At 47.8% G+C, this 10,196-nt stretch overlaps 6 protein-coding genes across 6 annotated transcripts; all 6 read right to left on the bottom strand.

Moving 5' to 3' along the window:
- Window positions 1-18: 18 nt before the first annotated feature.
- On the bottom strand, window positions 19-2,010 carry TbgDal_V2260 (hypothetical protein, conserved; the record flags this gene model as incomplete). The annotated part of the gene is made up of 1 exon (XM_011775073.1): window positions 19-2,010. One exon carries the CDS (start codon window positions 2,008-2,010, stop codon window positions 19-21), a length of 1,992 nt encoding a protein of 663 aa, XP_011773375.1.
- A 563-nt stretch (window positions 2,011-2,573) lies between these two features.
- TbgDal_V2250 (hypothetical protein, conserved) lies at window positions 2,574-3,053 on the bottom strand (the record flags this gene model as incomplete). Its single annotated transcript, XM_011775072.1, has 1 exon — window positions 2,574-3,053. The coding sequence occupies one exon, from the start codon at window positions 3,051-3,053 to the stop codon at window positions 2,574-2,576; it is 480 nt and encodes a 159-aa protein (XP_011773374.1).
- A 257-nt stretch (window positions 3,054-3,310) lies between these two features.
- TbgDal_V2240 (hypothetical protein, unlikely) lies at window positions 3,311-3,616 on the bottom strand (the record flags this gene model as incomplete). Its single annotated transcript, XM_011775071.1, has 1 exon — window positions 3,311-3,616. One exon carries the CDS (start codon window positions 3,614-3,616, stop codon window positions 3,311-3,313), a length of 306 nt encoding a protein of 101 aa, XP_011773373.1.
- Window positions 3,617-3,671: 55 nt separating this feature from the next.
- Window positions 3,672-4,436, bottom strand: TbgDal_V2230 (hypothetical protein, conserved; the record flags this gene model as incomplete). The annotated part of the gene is made up of 1 exon (XM_011775070.1): window positions 3,672-4,436. One exon carries the CDS (start codon window positions 4,434-4,436, stop codon window positions 3,672-3,674), a length of 765 nt encoding a protein of 254 aa, XP_011773372.1.
- Window positions 4,437-4,924: 488 nt separating this feature from the next.
- Window positions 4,925-5,593, bottom strand: TbgDal_V2220 (60S ribosomal protein L13a, putative; the record flags this gene model as incomplete). Its single annotated transcript, XM_011775069.1, has 1 exon — window positions 4,925-5,593. One exon carries the CDS (start codon window positions 5,591-5,593, stop codon window positions 4,925-4,927), a length of 669 nt encoding a protein of 222 aa, XP_011773371.1.
- Window positions 5,594-6,911: 1,318 nt separating this feature from the next.
- On the bottom strand, window positions 6,912-8,768 carry TbgDal_V2210 (hypothetical protein, conserved; the record flags this gene model as incomplete). Its single annotated transcript, XM_011775068.1, has 1 exon — window positions 6,912-8,768. One exon carries the CDS (start codon window positions 8,766-8,768, stop codon window positions 6,912-6,914), a length of 1,857 nt encoding a protein of 618 aa, XP_011773370.1.
- Window positions 8,769-10,196: the final 1,428 nt, after the last annotated feature.

Genomic DNA, 10,196 nt, shown 5'->3' with positions numbered 1-10,196 from the left:
ACTACATCCGTGACGAAATCAGTAGGTTGTGGACCGCCTCTTCTTTCTTGAAGATGTCACGTCATTGAGCAGCTTCCTGAGCCTTGGGCTTCTATTGGTGCTGGCATTTGCGGCGGCTGTGTATATCTTGTTGATGGAAAGTACAGGTCTGCTGGAGCGCGGCCTTTCAGTAACGCTTTGAAGTCTCCTCAAGTTCAGTGCCGCACTTCCTGACAGCCGTTTTTCTCCTACCATGGCAGTTGCAGGACGCTGTGGCCGATGTTGCGGCTTCACCTCTAATATCTGAACAGTGCTAACACTGCTACTACTGCCTTCACTGGGTGGTTGACCTGAGTCCGATGTGCGCTCGGCAGGGGCACGCCCACCTGACATCGAGTCGCACGAACTCGACACGCCAGGCGAGGGCCCAACCGGGGAGCTCCCCGCATTTTTCTCCGCCTCAACGTATACTGCCTTGCCTTCTTTGAGAACGTTACACTCGCACTCGAGTTCCTCCAGGCGGCGCTGGTATCTTTCAATCATGTCACGGAAACGCCTCTTCTCCTCCAACCAGCGGCCACGCTCCTCCTCGAGCTGCTGTACCTGCCCGAGGACATCAGGTAGTCTGTCGCTGTCTTTCTTAAGCTCCGAGAACCGCATCAAAATGCGAAGACGCTGCAGCTCACGTTCCTTACTTGACCATGAACTAAGCCCCGTTTCTAACTGGGAGATCAAATCTTTTGCTTTTTCCATTTCGCTTCGCAACCGCACGCCCTCTGCCCTCAACGCCGCATTATCCTTTCGTAACGATGCAAGCGACTTCTCAGCATCACTACTTGCGGAAAGGGCTGCATCACGCTCTTGCTGAAGGACTGAAAGTTTACTCTCGGCATTTTTCAAGTTGTTTTGCAGCGTCGCCAATTGTGCTTCTCGACACTGGTCCTCCTGGATAGCGGCGCTCAAAGGCGGCCACATCGCAGGGGGTCTGCCGAGTATTGTGCCCTCCTCATCGGTCAGATCCCACGGCACCTGAGCAGATTCATCCTGCCGCCGCTTTACCCGTTCTTCCACACGCCGAGCCAATTCACTCGATTCTTCCTTCAGCTTCTTGTTCTCCTCGCTCAGTTTGTAGATCACCTCGGCAGTCTCCTCACGAAGTCTCTCGTTTTCCTCGCTCAGTTTAACAACCACCTCGGAAGTCTCTTCCTTCAGCTTCTTGTTCTCCTCGCTTAGTTTAACAACCACCTCGGCAGTCTCCTCCCGAAGTCTCTCGTTTTCTCCGTTCAACTCACGAATAATCACGGTAAGATCATCCTTCAGTTCCTCGTTACCGGTACGACCAGCCGAGGCGCTGGCCTCCGCCTCCCTTTTTGCCATCACAAAGCCAGTGACATCTATCACAATAACCGGCTCAACATGGAGGTTGGGGGACGTTGGCACCTTCCAACTGGTACTGGCGCCCCCGTTTCCACCACACGGCACCACCACTACTTCCTCAGACCCGTCCATCTCAGTTGCAGGGGAATTGTCAACCACTAGTTTTTCATTGCAACTAAACCAGCTGGTTATATCCTTCCTATACTTCTGAAACTTCTCTCCGTGTGACCATGAGGGCAGTTTTTGCGGCCATGTTGCCGTAAGGTTTACATCACGGGTGCTAATCAGTTCGTTGCCGCCATTCTGTGATGGTTTCTCATCAACGCAAAAGTATTGCTGATGCACCCCGGTGTTACGTGTGGAGCTGTCGTTATTCTCATCAACAGACTTTGCCAACTCCAGACAACGGGAGGCAGTAAGTAGCGCCTCTTCCAAATTGGCAACTCGCTCCCGCAAAGCAGTGATGATGGGCGTGTATGTTTTTGATTCCTCCGTTAACTCCTCTCCGCTAGTAACCACAAGTGTGGAGGGAAGACCCCCAACCCCCGCAAGTGCCGGGTGGTGAGGAGTGTTCCGTGGAGAAGTTTTATTGTTCGCTACAACGTGAGGGGAAACGTCTCTTGGAATGTTTGGGAGCATCGAGTTGGGGCGCATATACTGTTAGCTTATTTCCCGCACCAACCGGGTTCTCAGAAAGAATTTGCGAAGGAGCCGAAGAAGTCGATCGGGGAAACCCGAATTCTCCGTACCGTCCTTGTTTTTGCTTTACTTTTTTTTTCTTTGTGTGTGTGTGTGTGTGTGTGTGCATATGCGCAGCAGGGGAAGGAAGAGAGTTATTTCGTGTTGCCAGGTAAGAGCGAGAGGAAAAGGCCAGCACATGTCCAAAGAGTCGGCAGTCCGGCGGACTCGGCGAGGCACAGATGCCGGGGAAGAAATCAGGCAAATGACGCCGCAGCGAAAAGAAAATATACTACCACAATTACAACAGCAAGTGGGAGGATCTTCTGCTGCCAGTGGCAGCCGCAACTACTTACTACGGGTTAACAGGCAGGCTCACGGTAACTTGATTGTCCAATAAATCTATTTCCCACATGTACCTTCTGCACGTCAGCGTTAGCCACTCCTCTCTAGAGGTATTTATGCACGTGTAGCTCATACCTACGTGTGGGGCACTGAATGTGAAAGCGGGAAACAAAGTCCTTCGCACAGATGAATCATTAGGCTAAATTTTCATCCTTCTTAAAGAAACTGTCGGATGGTACAATCCAACCCACAACCTCATACTTACTACGCAGCAATGCCTCCCACTCAATCAGAGTTTTCATATGTGATGGGCTAAGTGTCGTCCAATCCATGTTCGCTTCTTGCCGTCCCACATCCATTTTCGCAAAGTGGCGCGAGCTATCCCTACCCGCAAATGCGTTGTAGGGCGCATTGTTTCCGTAAAAAGAAGTGGCACCGTTGTAAACAATGCCCCGCACCCCGACAAAAGCAAGCGGCGACTTCACACCATCATACTCACTAAGTTCTTCGACCGTGTAACCACGGGGAATAAAAATGGTTGGGGGCGCCGCCTCTTTTAAGTGCTGTCTTCTCCGAATAGCTAATTTCAAGAATATTAGTACCGTTGATGCACAAACAAAGGAAAGAAGCAGTACCCCAAACCCCGCATCGCCCGGTGAAGTAATGAGGGACATCCCCTGCAAGTTTTTTCTTTTCTTTCACCGTACAACAATGAATACCCAACGTCGTAGGTCACTCCACGCACACGCCTTTCAAACCCACGGAAAAAAAAAACACGAACAGGCTCGCTAGCTTCTTGTCTGTGTCGTCTTGTGGCTGCTTGTCTCTTTACGCCATGCGACAGCGAAGGGAGTTGATAGAGTGAAAAGGGTGAAGCGACAAAGGAAAAATAAAATACATCCACGCAGATGACATGCAATCATCGTTAGCATCATGGAATTGTCGGCAACAACCGGGACCCAACACATCCGACCAGACGCAGCAAGAAGGAGAGGAGGTAAAGATAGTAGAGGCAGATAATAGAGACACTGTTTTTTTCTTCTCCTTCCAAACACCATTTGCACCCGTCCACCCTTACTCGCCACCTCATTATTCGAATGCCGCTTCCACCCTTCAGCACAAAGAAAAGCAAAATGCGGTTCAACAATACGTAACCCATACACACACACACACTATATATATATATATATATATATATATGGAGCACAGAAAAGAAGTGAATGAAAAGCAACTGCATGGCGCTTCAGTCATGGGGTGTTACAGTTGCAATGGAGGTACAACCATTTTTTTTTTTAGTCCACATGTAGATGAGGATCCACTATGCCATCTGCAACCAACTCTGCCTCCAACTGCTCCACCGAATATGTTGGAGATATGCTTAGAACAAAGGAGGTAGCGCAGCGAGTTATCACATAAAGGAGCTTACGAACTGGTGTCACACGCTGAACCGCTTGTGCAGCTTGAGGCTTCGTCCCTTCAGGATTGATTCCCTCCGGTTGAACGGATTCCCTTCCCTGATTTCTCTTCCTTTCACTCGACCCTTCCACACGCACAGAGGAAAACATGAATTTTAGCAAGCACCATCCCATGTAAATCCCGAGCATCACAAAAACGTTATAGACACTGAAAGAGCGAAAGACAAGTACGCTCGCCAGCGCCGCCCGTCCCACAACTCGGAGGCCCTGAATTACCGTTTCTTCGTTCAAAAAGTGGGTCAATCCTCGGCGCAGTGCCGCTCTGACCAGTTGTGGCACTGGCTGTCCCGCCCCCTCCTCCTCCTCCTCCCGCTGCTGTTGCTGTTGCTGTTGTTCCGGAGCATTTGGCTGAGGAGTCGGCTGTTGTAAAGGTAGTGAAGAGGCTTGAGCACTTGCATTTGTTTCGCTAATAGCCCCGCCTTCTCCATCATTTCTGTTGATGCCCTGTTGATGCAACCGAAACCTACGCCGCTGCTCTTCCACATATTTCTTTCTGTACTCCTCCCAAGTCATGGCACGCTCTACACCACCATCGCCCCCAGTACCATTGGCATTGGATGGAGTCGTATCGTTATTTTCCATCTGAACGCACTAGTCCTTCTCGTCACTCCACTTCCTACTTCTGCAAAAAAAAACAAAACTACCACAACTCTTTTGTCGTGGTCAGACGAGTCCCTTCGATAAGGAAGCACCAAAAATATTCGAACTAAAACACAAAAAAACCTCGAGGTGTACACAGGTGACCCCCCCCCCAAAAAAAAAAAGCACAGCAAAGTGCAGATGCCACCGTTACCCAACAAAGGGAAATTAGGAAAATAGACGAGAAGAGTGAGAAGAAAGAAAATCCAGATACGACACGCAGCAAATCATCAGTGCAGGACCCGCAACCAACGATGGTGCCACAGTTGCTGGGTGAAGCAACCGTACAAGCAAAAATATCGTCTCTTTTTTTTTCTTTTTGAAACAAGAAATGAGTAGTAAATGAACAAAATTAGAGAGAGATTAGACCTTTCAGACGGCACCTCAGCCACGCTTCTACGGCAGAGACTTCTCAGTGAATCCCATGTGAATTACGCAAGACCAAACTTCTTGAGAACCTCCACATTCTTCTGGGGCATCTTCTTGAGGGCCTCCTTGCGGGCATTCTTCCAAGCGACGCGAACCTTTTCCATCTTCTTGTGGTGACGCCCGGACTTTTCAATACGGGCTGCCTCAAGTTTCTCCACAACGTCGCTGTACTTCCATCCAACGTGTTTGCACATGTTACCCAACACCGTGAAGCGGCGCTCGTTACGGTAGCAGTTGTGACGCTGCGCCTTGGGAATCACCACACGACCGCCGGTACGCACGACGTTGACGGGTACGCCCTCGTAAGCAACGAGCTGGCGGAGCGCGCGCTGGCCTCGCTTTGTGTAACGCGGCAACATGGAGCGAACTGTGCGGATAAACACATCAGAGGGACTGCGATGATGGAATGGTCCAAGTTTCGGGTTTGACAGCTTCCGCTTGCGAAGGAACTGCAGGTACTTGATCTTGTTGCGAATCTCCGATCCTGCAATTGTTAATTTCTCACAACGGACCACAGTTATCTTCTTTCCGAGCAGCAGCTGCTTGGCGACGATGGCGGCCGCACGACCCAATACATGGTCCTTCAGGTCAATAACAATAATGTCAGGACGGTGCTTCTTGAAGCCCTTGCGGGAGCTGCGATTCAGCGACCTGCGGCTTGGTAAAACCATTCCGGGAGCTTACTCTCTTCTGTGTTCAACAAAACAAGAAAGCGACACGGCGAGGAAATGGTGTAGTGTTTGACAGATAAAAGGATTGAAAACAAATGAAAATTGACGAGACGAAGGGCAGTGTAGGATTGTTAAAAAAAAAAAGAGGAGGCGATATTGGCCTTTCTTTAAGAAGAAAGGTCAAAAAAGACGACGACATGTAACAATATGCGAAACTACAGCATGTAAATTCCCTTCCCATACCCTCCCCTCACACATTTTTACTCCACAAAACACAAAAGAAGATGGTGGGAATCGCGATTGACCAAGTGGAAAGGATGGGTGCGTATCCATGGTGTTATTCAGGGTTTCCAGCAGTTCGGATCTTTTTTTTTAATTTAGTTTTATCCCGTTCCTTCGACTGTATGCCCGTCTGCTCTCGCTCAACTTGGTTTTGTTTTATTTACCTCACATCCACACGAAATTTCCCCTTCACCATAGACGTAACACACTGGAATCGTAATGACGGCAGCCTTATCTGCTGCAAGCACGTACAGGGCTAAAAAGAAAAAAAAAGGACGAAAACAAAAAGAAAGTGGAGTGGAAATGAGAAAAGAAGAAAAAAGAAAAATGAGAAAAAAAAGGTACAAGCAGTCAATTAACATAAACAACTGTCGAACAAAAAGGGGGGAATACAGAGTGAAGAAGATAGAAAACAAACGAAGAAGGGAGAAAATAGGGTAAATGCTCTCACTGCTCACCCAGCCGCTTGGCGCGTCGTTAATATTGACCCGAGCCTGTGTGCATGAGTTCACTCTTGCCTTAGGGAAAAAAAAAACGAACTCCGGTTGAAGACAAATCATCTTTCTGGCAAGAACGCTTCCATGATAAGCGAGTGGAAGAGTTAGGGGGCACACTAAACGTAAAGGGGAGTGAAATATAACCAGACATACAAAAGGTTGGAACGAGGAAACGAAAAGGGCATCACCCAGCTGAACACAAAAGAAAAAAAGACCAGATGGGGAGTGATAATGATGGGAAGATATATATATATATATATATATGTATATGAGACGCGCATTTCAGCAGGCAAGGTTTTGTGCGTAACAACTTACGAAGAAGCACACGCACACGGATACGACTCCCTTCCAAGAAAAAAAAAATCACCCCTGCCGCCACAAGCGCGGCAAAGGAGTGTCTCCTGCCTTTCAACGCACGATTTGTACACACACGCACTTTTGTAACGCAAAAACTCCTACATACACCACTGAAATGCCATAAAAAAGTCCACAAGAATCGGAAAGATATATTGTCACAGACGTCACAAGGCCTAAACAACCTATTCTTCATTTTCCTCACCATCGGATAATTCGGAAAGCTCCAGCGTGAGAGCGCCCTTCAACTCCGTGTCAGCATTCTCATCCGCCTCAAATCCACCACTCTCATGAAGGACACCAAGATAACCAAAACCGTAACCACAACGTGGCTCACGCGTGACATTCATTGTCTCTTCACCAACCATCATAAGTGCCTCGTCCTGAGGGTCTATGGGTAGTTCAGACGCTGGAAGTCTTTTCATTTCTTGCATGCGACGTGCGCTGTTCTGTGCTTCCTTTAGTTTCCTGATCCTCTTTCGCATGTAAAGCCGCCTCATACTAACAGCAGACCTCCTGGACGTACCGCCCGCGGCCGCCCCTGTTTCGTTGCCTTCACCGTTTTGACCATCACCACCGCACGGCTTCCGGCGCCTAGTGGGGGGGACGAATGACCGCCGCCTTATTTCTATAACCCTTTTCAACCGTTTCGCTTTCGGGGAAACCTGCTCCGCTAATCCGTTCGTTTTACAGTCACTCACTGCACCACCAGATATTCGGTTGGTTGGTACTGCCGCAGTTGGCGCCGACCTGCACTTTACATCGCTTCCGGCACGAGGAGGAGAGGTTGAAGCAGCAGTACTTGCACGACAGGCGGTTTCCCCCCAACCTGTGATGCCATACGAGGCATCAAACAAAAGATCGCATACACCCGGGTATGTTTCGACAGGGGGTGGCGGGGGAGTTGTAACCGCACTAGGACTCTGTTCCTTTGCCCCTAAGTGAAGCGGGCGCGGTTTCACAGTCGGGTTACTGCTGCTACGTGGCGGAAAGTTCGCTCCGCTTACCAGCCGTATGTAAGCGGCAGATCCGCACCTCGCAGCGGGCTGACCGACCTGTTGCTTAGGCATCTGCTTGACTCGGCGGGCATCTGTAAAGTCACCTGGCAAACTTGGCGCCCGACCTTCCGGCGGCACATCAAAGGAGTTGGCGCTTGATGTACTCTCAATAGCCGAAACCTCGCGCCCTATTTGTTTGTATGGGGGCGATGGTGTGCCGTTAGAAGCACTTGTAGCAGCTGTTCGCACCACATTATGCTTTGGTGAGTCGTTTTCACCCTCATTGGCAGTATCATCGTCCCTTCTTAATGGCGACTTCACTACAACGGGTAAGCGGTCTTTAGCAACTTTCTGTGGAGAGCGACCACTAATTTTTTTATTATTGTCACTGCAGGTCCCGTTCGGGGGTGGAGAGGCCGCAACGGTCCGCCAAATCGGGGGCGCATATGCCGGAACAGCAAAGAGAGTCATGTCACTGGGTGTTGCGTTCACTACAACCTCCTCACTATTGGATGCCATCAAGCGCGAAGCCTTACATGTGCCACTCAATGATATTGCGTCGATGAATTTAATTGGCGGCAGTTCAAGAAGATGCGTTACGATTCCTGAAATGTGAAATACTATTTGAACCCATCTGTTTCGCGGTATGATCAAGGGCATCCTAAAGAGAATCAGACTGCTACCGGTGTCCTCCAACGACGTCTTGTTAAAGTGAGTCCCAATAATCAGCTTCACGCGAAGAGAAGTCTTAGTGCTCACTGACACCTCCAACGCAAAGGTGTCAAAAGATCCAATGTACGCCTGGAGAGCTACGAGAGTGCACGGCAGCGGAACTACAGGAAGTGATTTGCCATCACGCGGTATCTGAACACGGGCATTCGAGATGTCTCCTTTCATAATCAGAACCGGGACGCGCAAAATTCGGTCGTACTGTATAGCGCAGCACGATTCGTTCTGTACCTTCGCATTGCTTAAGCATTCAACACTACGGGGAACCAAGATGTCCAGCAGAGATGCACACCTAGCCATCAATGGTTCACTCATTCAAATGACCACGTAAACCCTATTAAGAGATTGCAAAGAAAAAAAAGAAAGGTAATAATAGCATTAATGATGACAAAAATAAATGTTGTTCTCCGCGGGTTTTCCTACAAGTGCGTTAAACACGATGGGATATAGATTTAAACATTTCAAAAAATAGGAGCATTAAGGGAGCAGTGAACAACCATGGTGCAGAGTAAGTCACAGCAACCTCACAGAACAGCAGCTCCTACGTTTAAATGCCGTCGCATAAAAAGAAGACGCGATCCCACAGTTACCTAAAGAATTGCCGCGTGTTCAAAGATTTTTCAAATGACCAAACCACGTATATTTACAAAAATAATTAAGTGAGTACATCAAAATCCCTTGCAAAAAGTTTATCTTTAAAAAAACAAATCGATCGATAAAAGAAAGTAAGTTTGCAGCTGTTTACAAACCGCACACGGACAGTACGGTAGCGAACAGGACTGCGCGCATGGTCTTCACTACCTTAGTTCATCACCAGTAATTCCTGAGGTAGTAACTTGCTGTTAAATTGCAGCCCCGTGCCATTTATCGGTTTAGAAGGTATATCACCCCGATCCTTCAGGATGTCACCTTCCAAATGTTTAAAAAAAACCCAAAGTAAAAAATAAAAATAAGAGAAAAATAAATGAATCAAACAACTGTAGATGTTGGGTAGAATTGAAAAATGACATATCTGCCCAAGCTACCAGGACAACTTAGTTGCTGGCATCCCCAATTACCGTGTCGCAGCAAAAACACCTGCAAATGGCAAAGGGGGAAAAAATCGATCCCTTGACCACGTTCTGCTAAGGGAAGCAAAACGATAACTGAGAAAATACACTAAAAACACCGATAGCGAGTCTTCGGTGTAATAAAACCAAAACAAATGAACACTATCAGCTTATTAATATCACACAACAGCGGTCAAAATAATAATAATTAAAAAAAATGTTCCTCAAAAGGTAAAGAAAAATAGTTGATACTAAAGTATTTCCTTCATTAGTTGTGCGTACCCCGGTACAGATGCCCGGATACCTCCAATTGAGTCACACTGCAAAAACAAAAGAAACACGTAACAAAGGAAATCGCATCATTGCAGTAAGAAGATGGAAAGTCTAACAGAAACCGTAGAATGCTACTGCTCTGCTGTTATATTTTATATTTTGTAAAGGGCCAAGCTCACACACATGCATATTTTACGCATTTCCTCCTTCACGTTGGGGAATATATACCGCGCAACACTTACGATTGCCTTTGCCAATAAAAATGTAGTGACATCAATGTTGTAACTTCCTGTGTCATTGCAGCAATCCAAGAGATTCTCTCGCAACGTTGAAAAAGCAACATTTCAATTGATTCCCTCGCAAATGAAACCCACTTCCAGAATGATAGAAATTTATCGCTGTATGAAATTAGTGAGGTACA

This window comes from Trypanosoma brucei, chromosome 5, assembly GCF_000210295.1.
Source record: "Trypanosoma brucei gambiense DAL972 chromosome 5, complete sequence".
NCBI classification, from domain to species: Eukaryota; Euglenozoa; class Kinetoplastea; order Trypanosomatida; family Trypanosomatidae; genus Trypanosoma; species Trypanosoma brucei.
Note: the sequence above shows the minus strand (reverse complement) of the source record. Positions and strands in the feature narration are given on the sequence as shown.